At 38.7% G+C, this 27,483-nt stretch overlaps 1 protein-coding gene across 1 annotated transcript in view; it reads left to right on the forward strand.

Annotated features, from left to right (window-relative positions):
- The window catches only part of SCFD2 (sec1 family domain containing 2), a 394,561-nt gene that overhangs the window by 61,225 nt on the left and 305,853 nt on the right, over positions 1-27,483 (forward strand). Inside the window, exon 4 of the mRNA XM_006047767.4 lies at positions 10,016-10,191. Within this exon, the coding sequence (XP_006047829.4) occupies positions 10,016-10,191 (176 nt within the window). The remainder of the gene's footprint in view (positions 1-10,015; positions 10,192-27,483) is intronic.

Raw genomic sequence — 27,483 nt, forward strand, 5'->3', positions numbered from 1 at the left:
GGAGTCTACCAGAAGGCATGTAGTAGACTGTTCACAGTCTCATTATTTATAATGGCCCTAAATATCCTTCAAAGTAGAATGGACAGAGAAGCAGTTAGAGTCGTATAGAACAATAAAACAGAGGAAGGGAAAAAAAAGATTGAGATTTTGGACGATGTTGAACTAAAGAAGCTAGATACAAAATAGTGTATCTGTGTATATGACATTCAAAAGCAAACGAAAAATTAGCTGTAGTGAGAGAGTTAAAAGTGATGGTTTGCTGTTGTAGGATTATTGATTAGGTAGGTATCAAGGGAATCTTCTAGAGCGCTGGGTATATTCCATACCTTGATCTGTGTGGTGGTTATGTGGATAGGTGTATGTGTAAAAAGTAACTGAACTACATACCTAAGATGTGTATGCTTTATTTTATGTTATACTCCTCACTTTCCTCCTCCATTATATCTGAGGCCTCTGAATCTGAAACTGGTTATATCTTCTGGGTAAGTGACCCCTCTTTGTTGCAATGCCTTGTCACATATTCAAGGCAAAGTCTTTGGAGGAGGGGAGGAAGTTTATTTTTATTGTTTGTTTTGCTTTGTGATATAGTAAGTATTTTTCTAGTCCTATATTACCTTCCAGGAATTTATACTTCAATTAAAAAAATTTTTTTAGAGCATCACCATAGTATTATTATATATAAAAAAGCCAGAATTCTATTATAGCTATAATTACCTGAATATTCTCCCTTCTGTTATTTCTGTTTCCTGGTTTAACTAAGTACAGTTATATCTCCCAACTGGAAATTTTATTTAGGCTATATTCTAATATGTATGGATTTATAATAGCTTTATATCTTTTTCATAACTGCGGAAATTTGAGTACAGGCTTTCTTCTTGGGATAATGAGAATGTTCTGAAATTATATAGTGGTGATGATTACATAACTCTGAGTGTACTAAAAACCACTGGATTGTACATTTTAAGGGTGAATTTTATGATATGTGAGTTATATCTCTATAAAGCTCATGTTAAAAAAGAAGCTCTTAGGGACTTCCCTGTGGTCCAGTGGCCAAGACTCCATGTTCCCAATGCAGGGGGTCCTGGTTCGATCCCTGGTCAGGGAACTAGATCCCACAGGCTGCAACTAAGAGTTCTCATGCTGCTGTGACGATTCAGTATGCTGAGTGCTGCAGCTGTGACCTGGTGCAGCCAAATAAATAAACAAAATGATTAAAAAAAGAAGCTCTTAGTAATAAAGGTATTATGGTTAAAAAAAAAAAAAAAATTCAGGACTTCCCTGTAGCTTGAATGGTAAAGAATCTGCCTGCAATGCAGGAGACTCAGGTTCAGTCCCTGGTTTGGGAAGATCCTCTGGAGAAGGGAATTGCAATCCACTCCAGTATTCTTGCCTGGAGAATCCCATGCACAGAGAAGCCTGGCGGGCTACAGACCATGGGGTCGCAAAGAGTCAGCAATTCAACCAAAGTTTAAAGATAAATCAAGAAAATCTCCTAAAATGTAGAAAGAACAGGGCATTGAAAATATGATACAAAAAGCAAAATATATAGAGAACCAATTCAGGAAACCCAAGAACTATTGAAAGTTTTAGAAAGAGAGAAAAAGCGGAGGACAGGAAATTAGTAAGGAAAGAATGTGAGACTTCCTAGATGTGAAGAAAGACACATCAAATAGTAGAACAGGCTTAACTGAAAAGCAAGTGGAAAGAATAAAAACTCTCTAAACTAGACATCATCACCATGACTCCTCAGAGTACAAGAGAATGAGAAGATCCTATGAACCTCTAGATGGAAAAAAGGAAGCTCGTCTACAAAGGAACAAAAATAGGACTAGCACAGGTTTCTTACAAGCAGTGCTCAGCCAGAAGATAATGAAGCAATGCATTATTTTCAACCTTGAATTATAGATCTGGATAAACTATTATTAAACTTGGAGGGCAAGAAAAAACGTTTTTAGAGATAAAAAGAACTTTGCTTTCCACACACCTTTTCTGAGGAAGTTACTTGAGATTGTCCAGCGAAACAAGGCAGCATAGCAGGAAAGAAAAATCAGAAATTTAACCAAACAGTGTTCCAATAGAGGAAAGCAACAGACTCAGTTCCAGGCTGCTGACTACACAGAAGGGCCTGGAGAACAGTCCGCCCATGATGGGACTGGAGAATGAAGGGGTTTGGTTGTAAAGTATTCAGGGAGGGGGAAAAGCAAAACAAAAAACCCCACAGCTCAGCTATACCTCAGTTTAAAACAACAACTACAACATAACCCAGACTTCAAAGATGAGACAGTGTATATGAAATTAGGAGACTTCACAGCTTCGATTAAGGCAGGGAATGCAACTCCCCCATCCCCTTAGAAAAAGCCCATAAACGTTCTAGGGCCAAAGTATATGCATAAGGAAATGCAATCATAATTTGTACCTTGGGTCTGTTATTAATAGTTATATAGTTCATTATGATGAAAACACAATTGACTGATTTTGAACTGTTTGAATCAAGCTATACAAAAAGCACGTAATGTCTTCCCTGGTGGCTCAGTGGTAAAGAATCTGCCTGCCAGTGCAGGAGACATGAGTTCAATCCCTGGTCTGGGAAGATCCCACACGCTGTAAACAACCAAGCCCGTGGGCCACATTTATTGAGCCTGTGTTCTAGAGCCTGGGAACTGCAACTACTGAGCCCATGCACTCTAGAGCCCATGCTCTGCAACAAGAGAAGCCACGGGAAGAGAAGTCTGCACATCGCAACTGGAGAGTAGCCCCCACTCACCGCAACTACAGAAAGCCCTCACAGCAACGAAGACCCAGCACAGCCAAAAATAAATAAATAAAATTATTTTTTTAAAAAGCACGTAAGACTACATTATGGTCATAAAACAAAATATAAATACTATCCATCTTGATGAAAATAAAAGTACAGATGATTTGAAAGATGAAAGGGGGAGATACAAAGTAGAGGGAGGGGCAAAGAGGGATTAATATCCTCTGCTTAGAAGACAAAAAGCCATAGGATACCATCTGTAATTGACAGAACAAAGAAGAAAGTTTAAGAATGTAATGTAAATTACGAAGATAACCAACAAATGGGGAGGAATAGTGCTTGAAGCCTCTGTCAGCTTAGAGACTATCTCATGATCTCTTTGTTGTGTATTCCTTTCCCTTTGTAATTCCTTTTTGTCTTTCTGATGAAATGAGATGAGGATGTAAACCCATGTGTTCAGTCTACCCTCTGAACCTTTTGTACATTATTTACAGAACTCCGAAAGCATCTTTTGTACCCAAGAGCTTTCCAATGTCAACTGTAGAATTAACATTGGAAATTTCCCCTAACCATGCTGCCTACCAACCAATAGTTTTGTTTTAGTAGCATCGCCACCTTTGTCTACATGTTAGTATGAGCGCTTTTGCTATAATTTACATGCATTCCTGGAAAATTTGTTTTGCAAAATCACATACTGGTTATCAGGGCTCATGATAAAAAATCTCATTAGCAGAAGCCCATTTAAAAATCTATACAAATTTATAATTAGAGCACTAACAAAAAAAAAAAACAACAATAAAAATCTTGATTAAAATACTAGCACAGTTAAAAGGTATGCCAGTTTCCTATAGATAAAGAAATGCTACAGTATATTTGGGACTTCATGTGAACAAAAGAGTTGAAGGTAGCTCACTGGAAGGGAATGTAAAGAGAAGTTGAGGCTGTTTGTTTATGGAGGCAAAGGCAAAATGCACTGAAGATCAGGGAGGACCAGACAGGAAGCACTTCCAAGACAGGGCATATATGGCCAAGCAGAGCTAAGAGGAAGAACTAGGAATGTAGTCAGGACTCAGTTCCTCTTCTGGCTTGCAGTGTTCAGCTATGTTTGTTTACTTTGTGTTCAGCTGCTCTTATTTGGTGGCACAGGATGTTAAAATAATGAGAAAAGTGACAAATGAGTAGGTGTGACTTTTTGTGTAATATTAAAAGTACTCCTGTTTGCCAGTTGTGTGTAGGTTAATAAACCAGAGTTTTAGCAGAACATGTTATATTTAATTATTTTAATATGCTTTGCCTTTATTATATTAGAAAAGTAATTAAAAAGGAGACAAATGAAATGCTGATATTTGAATTCTGGGAATACATGTCTTAAGACATAACTTTGTTTATTCAGATTTCACATACTGGGTTTTCATTCACAGTTTCAAGACAATGATGAATAAAAAACATGCATGATAGTGTTATTATTTGTTATAGAATTTTTTTTTAAGAAAACATTTAGTAGCTAAATATACTATTTTAGACAAAATTTCTGATGGTTGCTTTCTACCATTAAGACACACTTTGAGGATTAAGTCAAACCTAGCACTGACAGAATGCTCTTTTTTGTTGTTGTTAAGAAAATCAACAAAAAATCATATATGTGTAAATATTTTAAATATATCTTACCAAACCACAAAACAGATTCAGAAGGTTCAGTTCAGTTCAGTCACTCAGTCATGACCCCATGGACTACAGCACGCCAGGGCTCCCTGTCCATCACCAACTCCCGGAGTTTACCCAAACTCACGTCCATTGAGTCGGTGATGCCGTCCAACCATCTCATCCTCTGTCGTTCCCTTCTCCTCCTGTCCTCACTCTTTCCCAGCATCAGGGTCTTTTCAAATGAGTCAGCTCTTCGCATCAGGTGGCCAGAGTATTGGAGTTTCAGCTTCAACATCAGTCCTTCCAATGAACACCCAGGACTGATCTCCTTTAGGATGGACTGGTTGGATCTCCTTGCAGTTCAAGGGACTCTCAAGAGTCTTCTCCAACACCACAGTTCAAAAGCATCAATTTTTCAGCACTCAGCTTTCTTTACAGTCCAACTCTTACATCCATACATGACCACTGGAAAAACCATAGCCTTGACTAGAGGGACCTTTGTTGGCAAAGTAATGTCTCTGCTTTTTAATATGCTGTCTAGGTTGGTCATAACTTTCCTTCCAAGGAGTAAGCATCTTTTAATTTCATGGCTGCAGTCTAGTTTATCAAACGTATGTAGTAAATAGAAAGATAATTTCCATAATTCATTTGAATACAATGGAATTAAATATTATAAGGATCATAGACAATATTAAAATATTAAATCATTTTATTTTCTAAATCTTTCCCCTTTCTCCCAAGCAATAATTCTATTTTACTGTTTCAAAATATACATAGAATTAATGGTTGTTAAAGTTTTCTGTTTTTTTTTTAACTAAAAATCAGAAGTCTGTTTCACTTTCTTAAAAACTATATATATAAAAAAAGCCTAATAGATTTTCTTACTTGAAAACTAGTTTTCAAATTTCAAAATTGTCCCTTTTCACAGAGTTGCTATATATTATGTCTTGATATAAAATAACCCTTGTTTTATGACTGAAAAAAAATGTGTTGGCAGGCCTTCTTGGGTTGACATTTTAAAATCACTGTCTAAATCTACCTGAGAAGTTTTATTTTTTTTTTTGGTAATATGAGGTATGAATAAATGTTCTGTTACTTTTTCAACACCTGGTCCTGGTTGCTTGCAGTTTTAGTTGAGATGAACTGGGAAGTTTTCTCACGTTATTAGTCTTATTGTATAACATTTTTAATACTCAGTTAATTTTGACTTGTTTTATGTAAGATTCTGATTAAACTTAAATTTAAAAATGTCACTAGTCTGTATTTTAAAGCATTTGTGTAAAGTACTCTTTTAATAAATTTAAATTACCATGTTTTGGATTTTTACTAAAAACCCCCTGCTTTCATGACATGTATAAGAAGTGTTAGTGGCCTGTGTATGTAATAAAAAGATACACAGAGGGAAAGAGACTAGAGCAGCAAGGGTGGATAATCGCTAATTCACAATGTAGTATTCTGTTGGCATTTCCTGTTATGAAATATAGCCGTTTGTTCTTTGGATCTCATGCTTTATGTTGGAAGGTGGCGTTATATAAATATGGTTGTTGAGTCCAAGTCTGAGATTGAAAGATGCTAACTGAATAAAGTTTAACTATATTTTTGAATTGAAGACATTCTTAAGTTGAACATATGGTTATTGCGATTGAAATCTAAACAGACCTGATGACTTTCTCTGATGATTTCCATTTTTTTAGGTCTCTCTAAAAATGGCAAATAGATGGGGAAACAGTAGAAACAGTGTCAGACTTTATTATTTTGGGCTCCCAAATCACTGCAGATGGTGATTGCAGCCATGAAATTAAAAGACGCCTACTCCTTGGAAGGAAAGTTACGACCAAGATAGCATATTCAAAAGCAGAGACATTACTTTGCCAACAAAGGTCCGTCTAGTCAAGGCTATGGTTTTTCCTGTGGTCATGTATGGATGTGAGAGTTGGACCGTAAAGAAAGCTGAGCGCCAAAGAATTGATGCTTTTAAACTGTGGTGTTGGAGAAGACTCTTGAGAGTCCCCTGGACTGCAAGGAGATCCAACCAGTCCATTCTAAAGGAGATCGGCCCTGGGTGTTCTTTGGAAGGAATGATGCTAAAGCTGAAACTCCAATACTTTGGCTACATCATGCCAAGAGTTGACTCATTGGAAAAGACTCTGATGCTGGGAGGGATTGAGGGGCAGGAGGAGAAGGGGACAACAGAGGATGAGATGGCTGGATGGCATCACTGACTCGATGGACGTGAGTTTGAGTGAACTCCAGGAGATTAACAATTAGTAATTAACAATTGGGTGATGGACAGGGAAGCCTGGTGTGCTGTGATTCATGGGGTCTCAAAGAGTCGGACACGACTGAGTGACTGAACTGAACTGAAAGGGCAGTTATGTTATGAATAGATTGTGTGTATTCTGAGCCTTTTTAATTTCTTCTCCTTCACGTTCTGGAGATAGGGTTGGAGAGGTAGGCAGTTACGTACCACATAGACCCTTTCAGGGTTTCGAGACTTTTTAGTTGTTGCCTTAGCAGTACTTGTCACAATAATGATTAATTGTTCATGTAATTGTTCTATGACTATCTCTCTTGGTCAACAAAGCTCTGTGTGTCCAGAGACTATACTGCCATCAACTGCAGCACAGTATTTAAAGAAATAAATGGAGCTCACTGCAGTGTTAGATCTGAATCCATTTCATGTGAAAATTTGTTTTCATATATTTAATGTGTCGGAAATGTTCTTGTGTAAAAATGTTCATCCTCTGCACAAAAGATCCCATCCCCTAAGAGAGTGACATGTAATGAGCTGGATTTATTAGGAGAGCATTCTGGGAGTCATTTGTCTTCTTTATTTGTTGGCCGTGAGGACAGACTTTTTTCTTATTTGTTCATGGGCTTGTGCTTAGCAGTAAGAACAGTCCCCAGCACAAAAACATGTGTTGAACCAATGGATTAATAAAAGTTAATGACACTCTTAACTCAATAAGAAAGCAAACACCTTAATAAAAATGAGCAAAGGATTTGAACAGACACTTCACCAAAAAAAGATATAGGGTGGCAAATAGGCACATGAAAAGATGAGCAACATTATTAGTCATTAAAAAATTCAAATTAAAACCCCAGTAAGATGTTGCTAGATAACCTATTAGACTGGCTAAAACCAAAATACCTGGCAATACCAAGGCTATTGAGGATGTGAGGGAATAGAACTCTCATTTGTCACTAGTAGGACAGCTGACTTTGGAAATTAGTTTGTCAGTTTCTTATAAAGTTAAGCATACATTTAGCATATGACCCAGCAACCCTAGAAATTTACTTACGAAAAAACTGAAATCGTTATGTCCACAGACACGTACGCACATAAAATACTGTATGAAGATGTTTATGAAGTTTTTATTCATCATTTCTAAAAATTGGAAACAACCCAAATGATCATAAACTGGTAAATGGATAAGTTTAAACAAACTATGGTTCATACAACGGATTACTACTCAACAAGAAAATAGAGCAAACTACTGATACAAGCAACAACATGAATGAACACCAAATACCTTATGCTCAAGTAAAAAGAAGCTAGACTCAAAAGGCTATGTGCTATGTAATTCCATTTATAGAACATTCTGGAAAGGAATAACTATGGGACAGAAACACAGACAAGTGTTCACCAAGGACTTGGGATGGGAAAAGAGAATTGACTACAAAAGGGGAACTTTGGGGAGTAAAGGAAATAATCTATCTTGATTGTGACTGTGTTTTTGTCAAAATTCATAGAACTATTTTGAGAATACCCTGAGCCAGAAAAAAGTGAATTTTACTGTATGTAAATTATACCTTAATCAAGCCAACTTAAAATCAAGCAAAGAAGGGATTAATGAGGCTCTTCTCTGTTAGTACTTAAGCTAGCAAATTGTTAGCTTGCTGCTGAGAATCAGGAATGAACTATGCTTTACCAAGGGACCAAAGAAACTAGTGAGACTCAGCTCTGTACTATTCATTTCCACTGTTCTTGCCCCCCGCTGCAACCCACCAACTGTTCTTGTTGTTTGAAAATGAAAGTTGCTCAGTTATGTCTGACTCTTTGTGAGTCCATGGGATTCTCCAGGCCAGAATACTGGAGTGAGTAGCCTTTCCCTTCTCCAGGGGATCTTCCCAACCCAGGGATCAAACCCAGGTCTCCCTCATTAAAGGTTAATTCTTCACCCGCTGAGCCACAAGGAGTGGGTAGCCTGTCCCTTCTCCAGTGGGCCTTCCCAATCCAGGAATTGAACCAGGGTCTCCTGCATCGCAGGTGGATTCTTTACCAACTGAGCATCAGGGAAGCCCCATATAAGTGGGTAAAAAGGCAGTTCAGAATCCTTAATCTCTTCAAAATATGCACTAAAAAGGTAGAATATATTACAGGCTTGTAAGTTTCTTGTGACAAGGTCTTTATTTTTTGTGTATTATAATCTGTAGCAAAACCACTAATTGACAAATGCCATTTAGCACCATGTGAGACACTGAACTCTCACTTGTTTGCTACCCCATAGAGTTGCTGTGAAAATCAGAAGAGGGCATGTGCTAAATAAATACAGGTAGTTTTATTGCCAGGTATTAACAAACGTAGGCATAGCAAACAAACCTGGATTTTAGGCATCAGAGGGTAAACCAGGAAGACAGTGTGGCTGAACTGTACAGGAAGGATTTACTGGCCTTGCATTTGTGTTTGGCTCCATTGCACTCTTCTTGCCCAGTGAGGAGAAACTGTGGTGTTCTGGGGTTCTGCCCATTGCGTTGATGAATGGCAGGAATGAGATCTGACATAATAGAATGGGAAGTGACTAAATGGAAGGAGTGCTATTTAGGAAAAAGTTGGACTTAGAGGTCTGAAAGACTGAATCTTCAACAGGGTTTGTTTGCGTTTTTGGTACTCCAGTCTTTAATGAGGTGAGAGTCTTCTGGATCTAGGTGACAACGGTAGTAAATGTGCTGTCACCCGTACGAAACCTTTTCTTTTGATATCTCATCTTCCAGGCTTTTCCACTTTGGTTCTCTATACATTTTTGTTGCAACACCAGTCTGCTTTTATGCTCAAGGATGTTGTCATAAACCCATTGATATCAGTGATAAAGTTTTAGCTATAGCCCTAACAGATTTCTCTTTTGCTTTATATACATAACACACACAATTGGAAACCTTGCCGTTTTGGCTCTTAGATTGCTATATCATATGTCTTGCAGAGGTACTCCACGTTGAGCTCAAGAAATATTTATTCATAAGACCTTATTTGAAAGCTCATTTATGGGGTATTGCAGCGTTATGAAATGAATCCTAATAGCAATATGGCTTTGGCAAGAGCACTTAACATCTGTTTTTTTGCTTGCAAAATGCAGTTGGTAGTTTCAACTTTGCTGTTGTCACCATGTTGGTTTAAGAGTCACAAAAGCTTAGGAAAGCTTGCAGTTGACTCTGAAGTTTTGTGCTGATGGGAGATAGTGAAGAACAGGGAAGCCTGGCGTGCTGTAGTCCATGGGTCACAAAGAGTCGGACACGACTGAGCAACTGAACAGGGCAGTAGTATTATTAATGGCACGCTCCTCTTTATTTTTACCGCTCCCAGAAGAGGGTACACTGATGAATTGTATGTTTTTCCAGGGAGAGTCACTCCGGGGCAGCTCATGTCCTATATTCAGCTCTTCAAGAACAACCTCAAATCTCTAGGGAATCACTGTGGGCTCCTACAGCTTGGGCTGGCCACTGTCCAAACTCTGAAACACCCACAGACTGCCAAGTGGGACAACTTTCTGGCTTTTGAAAGGCTACTTCTCCAGGTATGTTGCTCTGGGGGCTTCTTGGGATATTAATAATGAAAGTTTTTACTTCCAGGGAAAAATTTAATATTTATTATAATCTGAGTAATAAATCATATTGTTGACATGTGCCCTATATCATATTCTGTAAGTGCCCCCAATTTAAAATGCAAATAGCTGCTTTTTCTATTTTTTTAGTTTTTCTACTTTTTTTTTCTCTTGACAATAATGTCTTTGGCTTCTCACTCAATACTTAGATAAATGTCTTTTTGAGTATTTAACTAAACTTTGAAAACCTCTTTTCGATTTTATGCCATTTGGACCTTTCTTAATCTTCATGACATCTTTATTCAATCCTTGCTACTTTTCCTGTAGAATATTCTACTTTTTATACTTCTTCTGACAATAGTTTCTAATCCTTAATAACATATGATAACGTGTGGCTTAAAATGATGTTTAGTAACAGATGAAAGGGAGGCAAACTCCCTTTGTAGTTTTATAAAGAGATATGTACATAGGGTATGGCCTTTTCATTATTGTTTAAATATTTGCATGGGATACTTTAAAAAACATGTACTTTTTAAATTATAAGGTATTTTGAAATGCAAAATATTATGACTAGATATTTATGTATTTTACACACAGATTCAATATAATTTAGTAATTTTTTATATTTATATGCTTTTTCATTAAAGAAATAAAACTAGAGGTAAAGTTGAAGCATCTCTGATACTTAAGCCTTTCCATGCTCTGATTCTCCTTTTTCCTTTCCTGTGGTAATCAGAAGCTTGATTCCTTGTTTCTATATATTTATTAAAAACTTATTTTTCTATAAATAATATAGAGTATTGTGCTATGGGTTTTACTTTTTATGTAAGTGATGTCATATTATAAATATCCCTGAACAACCTGCTTTTCCCTCTCAGCATTCTGTTTTTAAGATAATCCAAATTGACATATACAGATTTAATTGTATGAATATTCAACAATTTATCCAATCCATATTGATGTATAGCTAAACTGTCCCATATTTGTGTGTGTATGTGTGGTTAGAAAGAATGAGATGAATATCCTGGAGCTTGTCTTCTGGTTTACATGTGAGAGAGTGTCTCTAGGGCACATACATTGGAGAGGATTGTTAAATTTGTTGACCATGCATATTGATGAGTTTAAAAAATATCTGTGACCAAACTGACCACTAGACTTTTCATGAGTATTTTAATGATTCTAATACCATATGTAAATTGAATTTTCTAAATGCTAACTGGTATATTGGAATACTCCTGACTTTTGATTGGTGATCACACGTCCAACAGCCTTGCATTTTGCATTTATATTTGTTATCCACTTTTTAAAAAAAAAAGTTCATTGGAGGATAATTGCTTTACAATGTTATGTCAGTTTCTGCCATACAACGATGCAAATCAGTAATGAGTATACATATGTTCCCTTCCTCTTGAATCTCCCTCCAGCTTCCCACCTCCCACCCCATCCTACCCCTCTAGGTTGTTACAGAGCACTGGATTGAGCTTGTTTTCCTTTTTCTTTCTGTGTCATTGGTTCTCCTGTATTTCCTCTGCAGGCAGTAATATCTGTAAATAATAACGGTTTTGTTTCTTCCTTTCCACATGTGATAGCACTTTCTTTTTTTAAAAAAATTTTAATTGGAGGCTAATTACTTTACAATATTGTAGTGGTTTTTGCCGTACATTGACATGAATCAGCCATGGGTGTACACGTGTTCCCCATCCTGAAAACCCCTCCCACTTCCCTACCCATCCTATCCCTCTGGGTCATCCCAGTGTGATAGCAGTTTCTTAGTGCACTGACCAGGCATACTAAAACTTGCAATGAAAGTAGGTGTTTTCATCTTATTCCTGACTATAAAGAAAATGTTCTAAAGTTTTACTGTTAAATATTATTTTTTTGTTTTTAAGTTTCTTCTTAATTATATTTTGCTGAGTAATTGTTATTGCTATTTTTGTCATGCATAAGTATTGAATTTCACTTAATGCAGAGTCTGAATTTTTAGATGTGTATATATATGGGCTTCCCAGGTGGCACTAGTGGTAAAGAACCCGCTTGCCAATTCAGGAGACATAAGAGATACAGGTTTGATCCCTGGGTTGGGAAGATCCCCTGGCTGAGGGCATGGCAACCAACTCCAGTATTCTTGCCTGGAGAATCCCCATGGACCGAGGTGCCTGGTAGGCTGCAGAGTCGAACATGACTGCGTGCAGACACACGTGCAACTGGGTTTACTATGGTAAACCCTATGAAGAATTCATAACCTATAAAGAATTCTTTTGATAGCCTATGAAGAATTATTTTTTTATATTCTAGCAAGAAAGTTTGATTTAGCTTCCTCAATTAAATGGGAATAAAGTACCTACATTACAGTGTTTTCATCAGGATTGAATGAGATTGCATATGTATATCACTAAGTTATACTGCTTAACATATAGTAAATGCTTAGTAAGTCTTAGTCATTATTCTTTTAGCTGAGCCAGAAATATTGCCAATGCTTGCCAGTTTACTTTATGTAAATAATGGTTTTAATATATTCTCACCTAGATTTTATTTTTCTAAATTAAAATTTATTAAGGAATTATGAGACTGTTACATAGAAATATATTACCATCTTTTTTACTTACTATTTGATAATGTTTAACAGTATTTTTCTTTAAATCCAGATTTAAATGCCATTGTTTCTACACTGTATATCTGATGTTATGCTAATTGTTTCAAAGAAGAAATTTTATTGATCATAACTTGATGATGGTTATGAAACAATCGCAAACTGTATAGCAGAGGAAGCATCTGTGTTTATGCTTTCTGAAAAGCATACTTTATAAATATGTATGTAATATCTACCTCCAGTTATTTTTTAGGTAACAATTTACATTTATAAATAAAAAAAAATCCAATTTGGAAAATGGCTTTTAAATAAAATGTAAATGATTTATAGAGCCACTCAAGATTTCCCAGGTAAACGTTGCTTTAGTTTTAAACGTTTTCATCTTTGTAGTGAAAAGTAGGCACGGCGTCTTGTCAGTTGCCAAAGTAGTTTTTAATAGGTAGAATTAGTTTTCTTTATGAGATACTAAATTTCAGAGTATCTGTTCTGTAACAGATCAAGTTTAACTAAACTAAATGACAGTATGTCTGCTTCAGTTCAGTTCAGTTCAGTTGCTCAGTCGTGTCCGACTCTTTGCGACCCCATGAATCGCAGCACGCCAGGCCTCCCTGTCCATCACCAACTCCCGGAGTTCACCCAAACTCATGCTTTTCCCATAGCAAATTGATGAGTTTTACCTTCTCAGTCTTCTAGTGCTTCTGTTAGGTCCGCCAGCCAGATGGCTAGGCTTGGAAATGTAATGGCTCATTTTAGGTCTGTTCCTGACTTCACCAACACCCTGGGAGGTCCTGACGTGCAAAGTGCTGGCAATATTATTTCCATAAAGAGTGAGGGAGGAAGCAGAAAATGGTGATCCCTAAAATCAGGCCAGAGTGTTGTTGACATTTATGGAGATTTTTCATAAGATTTTTCCTGAGAAGAAAAATTGTGGCGCATGCTTAAAAGAAAACCTCTTGTTTCTTTACTTTCTACTCTTAACACTTCTGATACCAAATGTATAGGAGTTTTTCCCATGCCAGGCAATCCTCCAACTCACTCCTGGGTGTCACACCCACTGGAGGGTGTCCTGTAATTCAATTATGACTGATTAAATGGAGTAGCACAGACCCCACAGGTTATGGGCTCAGTCCCACAAGACTGCTCCCCACTGTAGACATCAATTTCAAGTTTGGGCCTCTGATACTTCTGACCAACCCACTGTCAATCAGGGTTCCCATGCCCCACCCCCATCCCCTCCTTCTTGGGTTCCATAATTTGTTATAATGGCTCACAAAACTCAAGGAAACATTTATTTAAGTTTACTGGGTCATTAGAGCTCAGGTAAGGTCCAAAAGGGTCCTGAGAGCAGGAGCTTCTGTTCCCATGGAGTTGGGGTGGCCCATCCTCCCAGCCCATGGGTGTGTTTACCAACCCAAAAGCTCTGTGAACTCTATACTCTAGGGATTTTTATGGAGGCTTCATCTCGTAGGCATGATTAATAAGTCAGTCTCTAGCTCTTCTCCCCTCCCTGGAAGATGGGGGATGGGTATGTAACTGAAAGTCCAAGCTTCTACTCTTGGCTTGGCCTTTCTGGTGATGGCCCCCATCCAGGAGCTACCCAGGAGCCCACCAGTAACCCCCTCATTAGAACAAAAGATGCTTCTATCACCCAGGAAATTCCTAGAGATTTAGGAGTTCTGTGTGCCAGGAATCAGGGTCCAAGACCAAATATTGGAAACAAAGATGTTCCTGGCACCCCTGTTGATCAGGAAATTACAAGGGCTTATGTGCCTGGAACTTTGGGCAGAGACCAAATATGTGTTTTTAACTGCGTAGGCAAGTTATTAGGAGGAAACACCGCACGCCCCCACAGATTTCCACAAGGAGAGGTTTTTCCTAGGCGTGCTCTTGGTCTGTTTCTGACCCTTTATTCCCTCCTTTCTTAGGGAGAGGGAGTTTTATCCAGTTAGCAAGTTCAGGACAAGTGAATGGGCTCAGCTCTCTTTTCTCCTCTTGGGAGGTGTCCTGCCTGCAGAGGGCAGTGTGAAGCTCAGCTCTTTCAGAGTCAGAATCTGCCCTCATTGACTGGCAGCCTCTTCTTTTTCTACCCTTCTTATTCTTTATTCTGGTAGCTTGGTTTGACATTTTGAATGAAATGTCAAATATTTGGGAGAAAAGGTTAAATGGGGATTTATCAGTTATATCTTTGGAGTTGTACACAAAGAGAGGAAGGGATGAACATAGTACAGAAGAAAACTTTTTTTATGACTGAGCTGAAAATAGCAAAAGTCATTTTCCATGCTGAAAAGAAAAGGGGCATATTTGGCTTGAAGAATACTACCATTTCTATTGATTCTAAGAAATCCTTTGTTTCACATTTCTGAAATTGGGATGCATCTTGGAATCAGTGGCATTTCTCAGTTTAAGTGCAGTATTTCCCCCCCCCTCCTTGCTGCTGCTGCTGCTGCTAAGTCGCTTCAGTCGTGTCCGACTCTGTGCGACCCCATAGACAGCAGCCCACCAGGCTCTGCCGTCCCTGGGATTCTCCAGGCAAGAGTACTGGAGTGGGGTGCCATTGCCTTCTCCATCCCCCCTTGCTAAGGTACATCAAATAGTGCTGTGTGTTACAGTCAGTTGTGTCTTAGAGTCAACGAACTTGGGTTTTGAAGGTAGAAGTCAATGAAAATTTCCCCAGACCTTGGGTCTGACTTGGTACCTTTCTTACTGCTCTTTTGGCAAAGCCTTTGTATTAAAATTGTGACATTTGAGTGCCAGCTTGCCTTCACTGGTCATGAAAAGTGAAAGAAAGTAAAAGTTGCTCAGTCGTGTCCAACTCTTTGTGACCCCATGGACTATACAGTCCATGGAATTCTCCAGGCCAGAATACTGGAGTGGGTAGCCTTCCCATCCCCAGGGGTTCTCCCCAGCCCAGGGATCAAACCCAGATCTTCCACCTTGCAGGTGGATTCATTACCAGCTGAGCCACAAGGGAAGCTCAAGAATACTGGAGGGGTAGCCCGTCCCTTCTCCAGTGGATCTTCCCGACCCATGAATTGAACTGGGGTCTCCTGCACTGCAGGTGGATTCTTAACCAGCTGAGCTATCAGGGAAGCCCGATCATGAGTATGATAGAAAGATTTGTCACTTGGAGTAGTTATCTCACTGTAGTACCTTTCATAAGTTAAGTTGGTCTTTCTTTTATTCAAATTTGTGACTATTAGACAATGCTGTGAATACATTATGATAGTTTAAGCAGTACTGAACTTTCTCCTAAACTTCTCTCAGACCAAGGAATAGATGCTTTGAGAAAGATCTCTTGGCTGGTGCTACCAAATCCTTAGGTTAAGATCTTTATGAGTGGATTCCTGATAGCTTAAGAATGTGACTTAGGTTGGATCCCTAAATATAAGTTGTGTGATATTTGAGATATATATTAATTTATGGTACTAACGTACAAATATTTGATTATTAAATTTGCTTATTTTTAACCTGTTTTGTGTATGTTGTTGTGCAGTTGTTAACTCGTATCTGACTCTTTGCGACCCCATGGAATGCAGCACGCCAGGCTTGCCTGTCCTTCAATATCTCCTGGAGTTTGTTCAAACTCATGTCCATCGAGTCAGTGATGCCATCCAACCATCTCATCCTCTGTTGCCCCCTTCGCCTCCTGCCCTCAGTCTTTCCCAGCATCAGGATCTTTTCCAATGAGTTAGCTCTTTGCATCAGGTGGCCAAAGTATTGGAGCTTCAACTTCAGCCTCAGTCCTTCCAATGAGTATTCAGGGTTGGTTTCCTTTAGGATTGACTGGTTTGATCTCCCTGTGGGCCAAGGGATTCTCAAGACTCTTCTCCAGCACCACAATTTGAAATCATCAGTTCTTTGGTGCTCAGCCTTCTCATTTTAATTAAAATAAAATGTGTAAGACATTTTATTTACAGCTGCCAATTTCTCATTGGGAGCTAAAAGTTAGAACAATATACCTGAAATTAGTTAACTTTATTTAAGAAATATATGCACCCAGAAACACTATTTAGAACAAGTGAAAACAAAAAAATTCTTTTAAATAAAAAAGCTATACTATCTCTCAACTTCTGTAACCATTTGTTTTGTTTTTCATCTCTTATCTGTATGGCCCCAGGCTCTCTTTCTTCCTGGTTTTGGAGTTTTCCACATTATTACTAGATGTTAAATATTAATCCTAGGAGTAGAATCATAGATCTCTTCTTCCTAAGCGTGAACACATGCATGCATACACACACACACACAAACACACACACATGTTCTTTCATCCTGTCCCTTGTATAGTAGGCCTAAATAAAGAAAACTAGAGCTAAAGCAACTTGATTCTGACAAATAGGGAGCCTTTGGGCCTTAACAATTGTTAATCTGTCTTATTAGAATGTTCTTTTCGAGCTCTTCTCATGGCTGGTCAGATTAAAACTGAAATGCCATTTCCTCAGGGAAGCCTTCCCTGGATAGCTTTTCCCTGAGAAGCCTTCCCTGAGAAGCTCCAAAACTTTGGAGCTTCAGCATCAGTCCTTCCAATGAGTATTCAGGGTTGACTTCCTTTAAGATTGACTGGTGTGATCTCCTTGCTGTCCAAGGGACTCTCAAGAGTCTTCTCCAGCACTATGATTCAAAAGCATCGTTTCTTTGATGCTCAGCCTTCTTCATGGTCCAACTCTAACATCTGTACATAACTACTGGAAAAACCATTGCTTTGACTATATGGACCTTTGTCACCAAAGTGATGTTTCTTCTTTTTAATATGCTATCTTGGTTTGTCATATCTTTCCTTCCAAGGAGCAAGCATCTTAATTTCATGGCTGCAGTCACCATCTGCAATGATTTTGGAGCCCAAGAAAAGAAATTCTGTCACTGTTTCCATTTTCCCCCATCTATTTGCCATGAAGTGATGAGATCAGATGCCATGATCTTAGTTTTTTGAATGTTGAGTTTTAAGCCAGTTTTTTCACTGTCCTCTATCACCCTCATCAAGAAGCTCTTTAGTTCCTCTTCACTTTCTGCCATTAGACTGATATCATCTGCATCTCTGAGGTTGTTGATATTTCTCCTGGCAATTTTGTTTCCAACTTGTGATTCATCCAGCTTGGCATTTCACGTGATGTACTCTGCATATAAATTAAATAAGCAAGGAGACAGTCTACAGCCTTGATGTACTCCTTTCCCAATTTTGAACCAGTCCACTTCTCCATGTCTGGTTCTAATTGTTGCTTCTTGACCTGCAAATAGATTTCTCTGGAGACAGGTAAGGTGATCTGGTATTCCCATTTCTTGATTGGCTTGCAGTAAATGGATAAAGATTTGAGTGGTTTACCTGAGTCTTAAATGATATCTTGCCCAATGGCCTTTAGGACAGAGGCTTCTTAATGTTCCCACCACCTAGTGTCACCTTTTTACATATATATTATGTGATCACCCAAAATAATGACAGTGATTTGCAGTTAACCTACCAGCTTAATGCGACCAAGTTCTCCTGAGTGAGAAATGAGTAGGATTATGTGGGCCACTTTCAGGCTGTGCAGGGAAAGGACAGGTATGTGCTTTTCCTACACTTTCTTTGTGTTGAAATGTAAGAATAGGATGTGGCTGACTTGAATTATGAGAGGACGCTGCTGTGTTGAAGATATTTAATGGAAAGATGGAAGAACCATAACTGGTTCGCTGAATATGGTGTAAACACCATACCAGCCCTGGACTCCTGACCTGGTCTTCATGTGAGTGAGAAATATATTCCTATTTTGTTTAAGCCACTGCAGTTTTGAGTTTCAGTGATAGCAGCCAAGCATTCTAATTAACATGGCCATCTTTCACTATAATTTTCATCACAGAAGTCTGTGCTGTGAGTCTTGTAATTCTGATCGTTTATGATCTCATGGGAAAGTGATCACCATAATGGAGTGTTTTAATATTTGTACTCTTAAACATTCCTAGATTCTGAGTTATTTGGAAATAATGTAGGAGATTTAACTTATTTTTATGAAACACTTTTGAAATAGTTAGAGTTTAAAATTTTTTCCACAGAAATTTATGGGTAAATTTCCAGATGAAAGACATTTGTAATTAAAGAGATCTGAGTAGCCTAAGATGTTGGTTCTTTAGGGGCTCATGTAATTAGACTCTTATATTAACTCAAAAGACCTCTATTCTTCTTTCTCCTCACAGTTCAGAACACCTGGGGAGACACTGCCTCATCTGTAGATAGAATAAACTTTACTGGTCCTCAGAAATATAAATCATCTCTTCATCACTTTTTGCCTCCTCCAAGGAAGCTCTGCCCTCTAGTTCCTTGCCAAGAGAGGTGTCACTTCCAGATGGTGGAGAGAAAAACCCAAACGCAGTTTCTGAAAGAAAATATTCTTTTCCATTTCATATAATAACAATCTATTGAACACATGCTGTTTGCCAGATAGTGAAGTTATAAAACCAAAGCATATACGGTTTCTTGGATGACTGTTCAGTTTATTCTGTAATGCGGATTAGATGTCAGTGCTTAGTACCCTCTGTGCTATTTTCAGGGATACAGGACCAAGTACTGTACCCGAGTACTGCATTTATAGTATTTTAAAAACAAATTTCTTGAACTGCTGATTTAACCTTGAGGATTGTATAGCAGAGGGACAAGTTATGAACTTGACCACGGTCCTACCACCAGAGTCAGAACCAGCTTAAAACTCAGATGCGTCTGACACTGAAGCCATGCCCTTCGCTGCTGTGTAGTGCTGGAATATTTATCCTGCGGCAAGGCATCAAGTGACTATTGGCCACTTTCTTCTCATACTCCACTCAGGCTTGTTCTCAGGCATTAGTATAAAAAAGTTTTCAAAACACAATAAGGTCTACATAATTCATTAATTAAGATTTCAGTTTATATCATTTAAATTTATAACCTTCTCTGTGAACACTGAGATCATTTAAATGTGTTTTTCACTAATTTGTTTGTTATTGATACATCTATAAATTTGGCATCCAGGTTAGAATTTCATCTTGAGCTTTGCTCCTCAGCAAGCCTTTTTTTTGAAACGGCCTGAGACTTACACATTTCTCTGTAAGGATACGTCTCTATTTCACTTTTATCCCACAGAATATTTTATTTTAATCTGGTTCTTCTCTTCTATCACATTAAAGTATTATGTTTTTGAATAGTAAAAGAGAAAGACACATGGAAAATAGAAAAATACCCATGAACTTTTTGTTCCTTTGCCCAGGGAGGGCACATTGCCAGGTTTTGGAGTTAGGTGAATTCATGCCAAGCATCTGATTAGAAAGTGAGAGTTGAATATATAGGCTAAGTAAACTGTTTTAAACTGGGTTTGCCTTAGAAGCAGTGATATCATATGTTATTCCAGCTGGAAGCTAGAGCTAGTAATCAAGCAAAGTAAGTTCAAGGCTAGCAATTTTGGTTCTAGCGTTTTGTGGGTCTACCAAAAAAGTTTCAAATACAGACTTTATGCCAGTGGCCAAAGGTACATCTGGGTGGGGCTTTGTTTTGTGAAAAACAAGAAGGGTACAGCCATTCTGGTTTGCTTGACCAAAAGAGAAATAATAATGGTTCATGCTTCCCTGCATGGACTGAATCTTCTAAGGCTCTCGCTCCAGCTGTTTGTACTATGCTGGGCACTCCAATGCTGGGGTTCTCTTTTCCTATTTAAACATCTGTGTTTTTAAGAACGGAAGGCAATAACACTGTCTAATTGATGTTTTCTTTTTATAGTGTTCATCAGTCTTGGAGAAACCAAGTCTTGCTTATGCCCCTTCACAGGATGTCTTGGGTGCAACCTAATGGCAGGTCTTTCTGAAGGAAGCCTGTGTCTGCCTGCACATGTAGTCGCTCAGTCCAGTCAGATTCTTTTCGACCCCATGAATGGTAGCCTGCCAGGCTCCTCTATCCATGGGATTTTTCAGATAAGAGTGCTGGAGCTGTGTTGCCATTTCCTCCTCTAAGGGATCTTCCTGACCCAGGGATCGAACCTGCATCTCCAGTGTCCCCTGCATTGCAGGTGGATTCTTTATCTCCTGAGCCACTGGGGGATTCAGCCTATGCCTAGGCTGGCTGAATGTCTCAAGGACCCCAGTGCTTCACTTCTGACGTAGAATACCTAAGGTGCCAGAGACTTGCTTAACATCACTAACGAGCACCTGAGACTAGATGTAGGCTTGGGCCTGGGTGTGGAGAAATCTAAAAAGCTTTCTATTTTTTACCACTCTCAAAGAGTTGCTGCTGCTGCTAAGTCACTTCAGTCGTGTCCGACTCTGTGCGGCCCCATAGACGGCAGCCCACCAGGCTCCCCCGTCCCTGGGATTCTCCAGGCAAGAACACTGGAGTGGGTTGCCATTTCCTTCTCCAACGCATGAAAGTGAAAAGTGAAAGTGAAGTCCTTCAGTCATGCCTGACTCTTAGCGACCCCATGGACTGCAGCCCACCAGGCCCCTCCATCCATGGGATTTTCCAGGCAAGAGTACTGGAGTGGGGTGCCATTACCTTCTCTGCAAAGAGTTGCATAAATGAATTATTTATTGAGGATTTTTTTTTTTAATGGAGGACAACAGTGCTACTGATCTTCAAAAGTAGGAGAAATATTTGTTCAGGATCTCAAGTTTCTTTCTGGTGAGGGACATACTTGGTTTGGCTATGCCTGGTTTACCTTAGCACCTTGACCAAATGTGTGTGCCTTGGTGGCCCCCTTGTTACTTCCATCTTTGCTTCTAAGGTGAGGCTCTCAAAGCAGAAGAGCAAGAAGACTGAGTGCAAGCTGACCAGTCTGTCCCTTTTTCTCCAGAAAGTGTTGGCCTTGAAGAGAAGATCGAATGATCCGAATCTCCTAAAGCAGACATCCCTTACGAGGGGTATTGTACGTGGCACTTCTGCGCCCTCTTTCAAGGAGCAGTGTTAGCTTATAACTTGCAGGATGCTGTTGCAGCGTCACTTTACAAACATTATGGAAATAGTTCTTCTAGAGTAATTGATGGAATTTCATATCTGCACAGAAAAAAAAAATCCACAACTGGGCGATTTCATGTTGGTTGTACTGTATGTCTTTAACAGGAATTTTCCCTACTACAGTATGCAGGAACACTGTTCTTACTTTTCTTTTAATCTCCTGATTTTGAGCTCTTAAAAAAAGTAACAAATAAGCAAAACAGTTGCCAATAAGCCTATTCCTAGGGACAAAATGTGTTAAAAATTGATAGATTACCATGCTGCCACATGGAGCTATTTCTGTTATTATTATTATATATTTTTAAATCTATTGCAGTTTGACAAAAAGAGTACAAAAGATTCGTTTTTACTTAGTCCACGTAGAGTTGATATAGTCCTTTTTCAAGTGAGTTGTTTTGTTCAGTGTTTCTGTTTTGTTTGATGTATTAGTAAGCGTTTTCTTTGCAACGTTTTGGATTTGTAATGTTAAACGGAAAAAAATAAGGAAATGAAATTGGAAAAACATTATTTTTAAGGTAATTTTGTTTGATGGGTTTCTTTTTTCTTTTGCTCCTATAGAATTTTGTTTTAAAGATTATAGTCTAAATTAGAAGAGAAAAGAAAAAGATACATTACCAATAATCCCATAAATATATCTCTTTAGAGGAAAGCTGCCTGTTTAAATAGGATAAAATACAATAGCCAAGGCATGGGTTACCAGCACTCAACTGACAAGAATAGTTTCTAATGACACCCACCTGATTGAAATTCTCTTTATGAATAATTACTACACTGATTGTGAAAAGGACTAATTCACTGTGTTCTTGCTTAACATGATAAAAGAATAGAGGAAAAAAAGGAAAATATAGATCAAATTTTAGAAGCAAAGGCATTTCACGTTTGTACTGGTGAAATTACCTCCAAATGAAGATTACTTCTTATGTACCCAGAATATAAAATCTGTCTGCTTAACCAACAGATATTTATTGGGCACCTACTAGACACCAGACGGAGAAGGCAATGACACCCCACTCCAGTACTCTTGCCTGGAAAATCCCATGGACGGAGGACCCTGGTGGGCCACAGTCCATGGGGTCGCTAAGAGTCAGACACGACTGAGCGACTTCACTTTCACTTTTCACTTTCATGCATTGGAGAAGGAAATGGCAACCCACTCCAGTGTTCTTGCCTGGAGAATCCCAGGGACGGGGGAGCCTGGTGGGCTGCCGTCTCAGGGGTCGCACAGAGTCGGACACGACTGAAGTGACTTAGCAGCAGCAGCAGCAACTAGACACCAGACACCATCTTGGCACTGAGGCTGCATCAGTAAACAAGTAAAACAAGGTCTCTGCTGTTGTGGAACTTTCATCATATAATGAGTAAAGTCAAGCAACAGACAGTTAAATAATGAGCCTGCAGTCAGCACAGATTTTGAGCATCTTGGGACTTCCCTGGTGGTCCAGTGGTTAAAACTCCACCTTGCAATGCAGGGGACCTGGGTTTGATCCTTGGTTGGGGAACTAAGATCCCACATGTAGAGGAGCAACTAGGCCCATGCACCACAGCCACTGAGCCCACTTGTTCCCAAGCCCATACACCACAGCTAGCGAGTCTGCATGCCACAGAGGAAGATCCCACATGATGCAAGGAAGATATCGCGTGCCACAACTAAGACCTGTGACAGTCAAATAAATAAATATTTTTTTAAAGTTTGGTGTGAAGCATCCTATTAGAAGTTAAGGGTTTTTAAAAAATTAGTTTTCAATTGATAAAAGATGCATGTTTGAATTCATGAGTGATTCCTTTTGGGTATGCCATAGCCCACTCACTTCACATGCATCCGTAATATGCATGTTAGTTATAACATGAGTGATGGTTGCTTGCATCCAGCTCCATCTGTCATAGCCACACCAACACTGACAGACTGGCATCTTAGGACTTATTTATCCATCCTTCCCCTTCACTTGAAGCTTGCTTATGTGATATATGAGGCTCATGGTGTATATTGGTTCACTGAATATAGTTCTTCACAGTTAGACATTTTCATCTGATTTTTGTCTCAAATTGATTTTCACCAAACCCATGTGAGTGAGGTGATTTAATGGCTGAAGCAACAGAAGATGAAAGAATTTCAGTGACTACCTATGGTCACATGGGATGGCTCAGACGGTAAAGCGTCTGTCCACAATGCAGGAGACCCGGGTTCGATCCCTGGATTGGGAAGATCCCTTGGAGAAGGAAATGGCAATCCACTCCAGTACTATTGCCTGGAAAATCCCATGAACAGAGGCACCTGGTAGGCTACAGTCCTTGGGGTCACAAAGAGTCAGACACGACTGAGTGACTTCACCTATGGTCACATGGAAAATATATATATTTTTATGCCCATATGAAGGAATCATGGGTCATAGACAAGCCAACTTTAAGAATACTACTTTCCCATTTTTGTTGTGAAAGGTCATTGAGAATGGTATAGCTGATCATGTCTAATGTAACTTGGTCAAATTTTGTCAGATTTACAAATCTTACCAAAAATTCATCTTTCTTTTGTCAAACCACCCTCATTTTTACCTTACACTTTGTGAAATCATTCTGAAGCTTGTAGAAGATGTTTTTACTGAAGTTACAAGATGATCAATCCTCAATACCACCATCATTGAGCTTTTGCTAAGTGCAGGAACCAGACTTAAGTACTTTATATGCACTGTTTTATTCAAACCTTACCATTCTCTGGGTTGGGAAGGCCCCCTGCAGAAGGAAATGTCAGTCCACTCTGGTGTTTGTGCCTGGGAAATTTCATGGACAGAGGAGCCTGCTGGGCTACAGTTAATGGGGTCGAAAAGAGTCAGAAATGAAGCAGTGACTAAACATCAACATACCATTCCAGCAGCTATTTGACGGATGAGGAACTAGAAGGTTAGAGAAGTGCCAGCCTAAGGTTACATGTTGGTGGTAGAGACTAGATTCTATCCTGACTCCACCCAGTCCCAAAGTTTGTGCTTCCAGCAATTATACTACACTACTTCAGAAGGCTTTCTTGAAAATGTGAGCTCAATAATGTTGTCAAGCTACATGTCTAGTATAGAACATGAAAATCTGCCTATTTATGAAATAATCATCTGTACATAAATTTACCAGAAAATATAAAGTCAGTCTCACTGATTTTTTTATTTTTTGTATAAATAAAAAGTTTCTTGTAGTTTTTTCAAGGAACCGGCCCCTTCACTATGTCAAATTCATGTTATTTGCTGCTTTTCAGCTATACATCATGAACGATGTATAAGCAGTGCATAAGGAGTAGAGAGGGTTTAGGCTCCATAGTTCGAGGTCCAAAACTTGGATGTTTAAGTGTAGTGAAGTTAATCCAAACAGACACTGCTTTTGAGTTTTTGAAAAGACTTTGAACTGTTGTCTTCATTTATTTCAGCACTCTCAGCTGTATTTGATTGTACCATCCATAGACGCTCTTTGCTGGGAAGTACTTGAGCAGTCATCTATGTAAGAATCCCTCTATGACATCTTCTCTATGGACAGCTTGTGTGAGTCTATTTAAAGTCTAGATTTCTTTCTAAATATTGCACGCACAGATTTTACTCTTAACTTTGAGGGGGTAACATAATTGAGGCAATAGATTGTTTGCTTTTTTAAAAAAAAACAAAAAACTTCTTTATTTAAAAATTTATGTTGGTATCTCTTATATACTGGCTTCCCCCAGTGGCTCAGCAGTAAAGAATCTACCTGCAATGCAGGAGATGTAGATGTGAGTTCCATCCCTGGGTCAGGAAGATCCCCTCGAGTAGGAAATGGCAACCCACTCCAGTATTCTTGCCTGGAAATCCCACGGACAGAGGACCCTGGTGGGCGACAAAAGAGTCGGACACAACTTAGCAACTGAGCACAGAGATGCACTCTTATATACAATGCTCTTTTCTCAAACTACTTCATTTTGTCATCTTTCCATGGCTGAAATTACACTTGGTGCTCTTTTTTACAAGATTATTGAATGGCAGTAGGGAGGATCTTTATTACTGAAGGACAATGGATACTCAAACTCAACCAAGAGGCCAGAAGAGATGCTCGCAGGGGCCACCCCTGCCAGCTACCTTTCTGTTCTGGCAGCCGCATGTTCCATCTTTTCCCTCAGGAGGACAGAATGGTAAGAAGACATGAGATAATCCAAGACATCCTTAACAGCTAGATCTCCCAAGTATATCTGGGGGCTTCTGTTTTTCCCTTGGGGTTAAATAATCTATAGCAAATGTAATCATCTGACCACTGTGCAAAGAGTGTGTTAAAAATAATTTTGTTGGTGATACAGGGGTTTTTGTAGGGCAGTTTTTGTGGTAGTAGCAGTGAGTGTTCTAAGGAGATTCTCAGCCACAGTGATCTTAATGTGCACATCCAGTCATTTCATTGTCCTCTGTGTCTTCACACATGCTGTTTGCTTTTACTAGATCATTTTCTCTACTTATCTAGAATACCCTCCCCCCTCCTTCAAGTTCAAATTACCTGCCTTTCCTTGGGTGCTTCCTGTCAGTTTTGCTGATGACCCTGTCTTCTTATTGCCTAGTTTATTTCTATCTACTAAGCTCTCTGTGGGTGGGGATCATGTATGTTTTGTTTATTGCTGTTTTTCCACATAGTAGCTGTTCAGTAAAGATTTTCTCTTAACTTGTGAATTTAATGCAATACCATTCTGAATTCCAGTGAATGATTTTTTTTTAACTTGATTCAACTATTCTTAAAAATAGCCAATAAAGACATGAAAAACAGTAATGCTGATTGAAACACTTGTCCGTTTTAGCCTGCATTATGATACTACCAATATATGTATCAATAATACTTATTAAGGTTTTCTAGTATTTTTTGTTTTTGTTCTTGTATTTCCCATTTTAATTCAGTAATAATCACTACCTTTCCCTCCTATAAAATAGTTCAGAAATAGATGCTGTAGTATTTTAGTGTATTAATAAATTTTGTTTATTTAATGAAAGCAGTACCATAAGCCCTGGAAAAACAAAGAATAATAAATGGGCGAAAGCAATTGGTACCTTTTTATTACTGTGTAAAAATGGTATATTAAAAACCAAAACCAAAATAAGTCTACTATAAAATATTGGTAAGCATATGTTTTATCTAGGAATAGGGAAAGTGTTAGGGCTTCCCTGGTGGCTCAGCTGGTAAAGAATCTGCCTGCAATGTAGGAGACCCAGGTTTGATCCCTGGGTTGGGAAGATTCCCTGGAGAAGGGAAAGGCTACCCACTCTAGTATACTGGCCTGGAGAATTCCTTGGACTGTATAGTTCATGGGGTCACAAAGAGTCGGACACGACTGAGTGACCGACTTTTTCTTTCACTATAGCTTAGTATGTAAGAGAAAGGACTTTAAAATCAGTTGATCCATCTGAATTTTGATCTGAATATTGCCTTTGTCACCTAGCAAGTGAACTTACAGCAAATTATTACCTCATTAAGCCTCAGTTTCTTCATCTATAAACTGGAAGGGCTGATAATAATAGCAAACTCATTAAATCTTTAGAATACAAAAATTTACCTAAAATACCCTTTGCCAATCACATGAAAAGTGCAAAAAAATTTCACCATTATCACTACCCTTAAAATTTTTATATAGGATGTTGGTAAATTAAAAACCCCATAAAAGGCAAGCAAAATAGGAAAAATACTGCCATAAAGATGAAGATTGATATACATGACATGGGGCTTCCCGGGTGGCTCAATGGTAAAGAATATCCCT

The sequence above is a fragment of the Bubalus bubalis genome, chromosome 7 (genome assembly GCF_019923935.1).
Source record: "Bubalus bubalis isolate 160015118507 breed Murrah chromosome 7, NDDB_SH_1, whole genome shotgun sequence".
Classification (NCBI taxonomy): domain Eukaryota; kingdom Metazoa; phylum Chordata; class Mammalia; order Artiodactyla; family Bovidae; genus Bubalus; species Bubalus bubalis.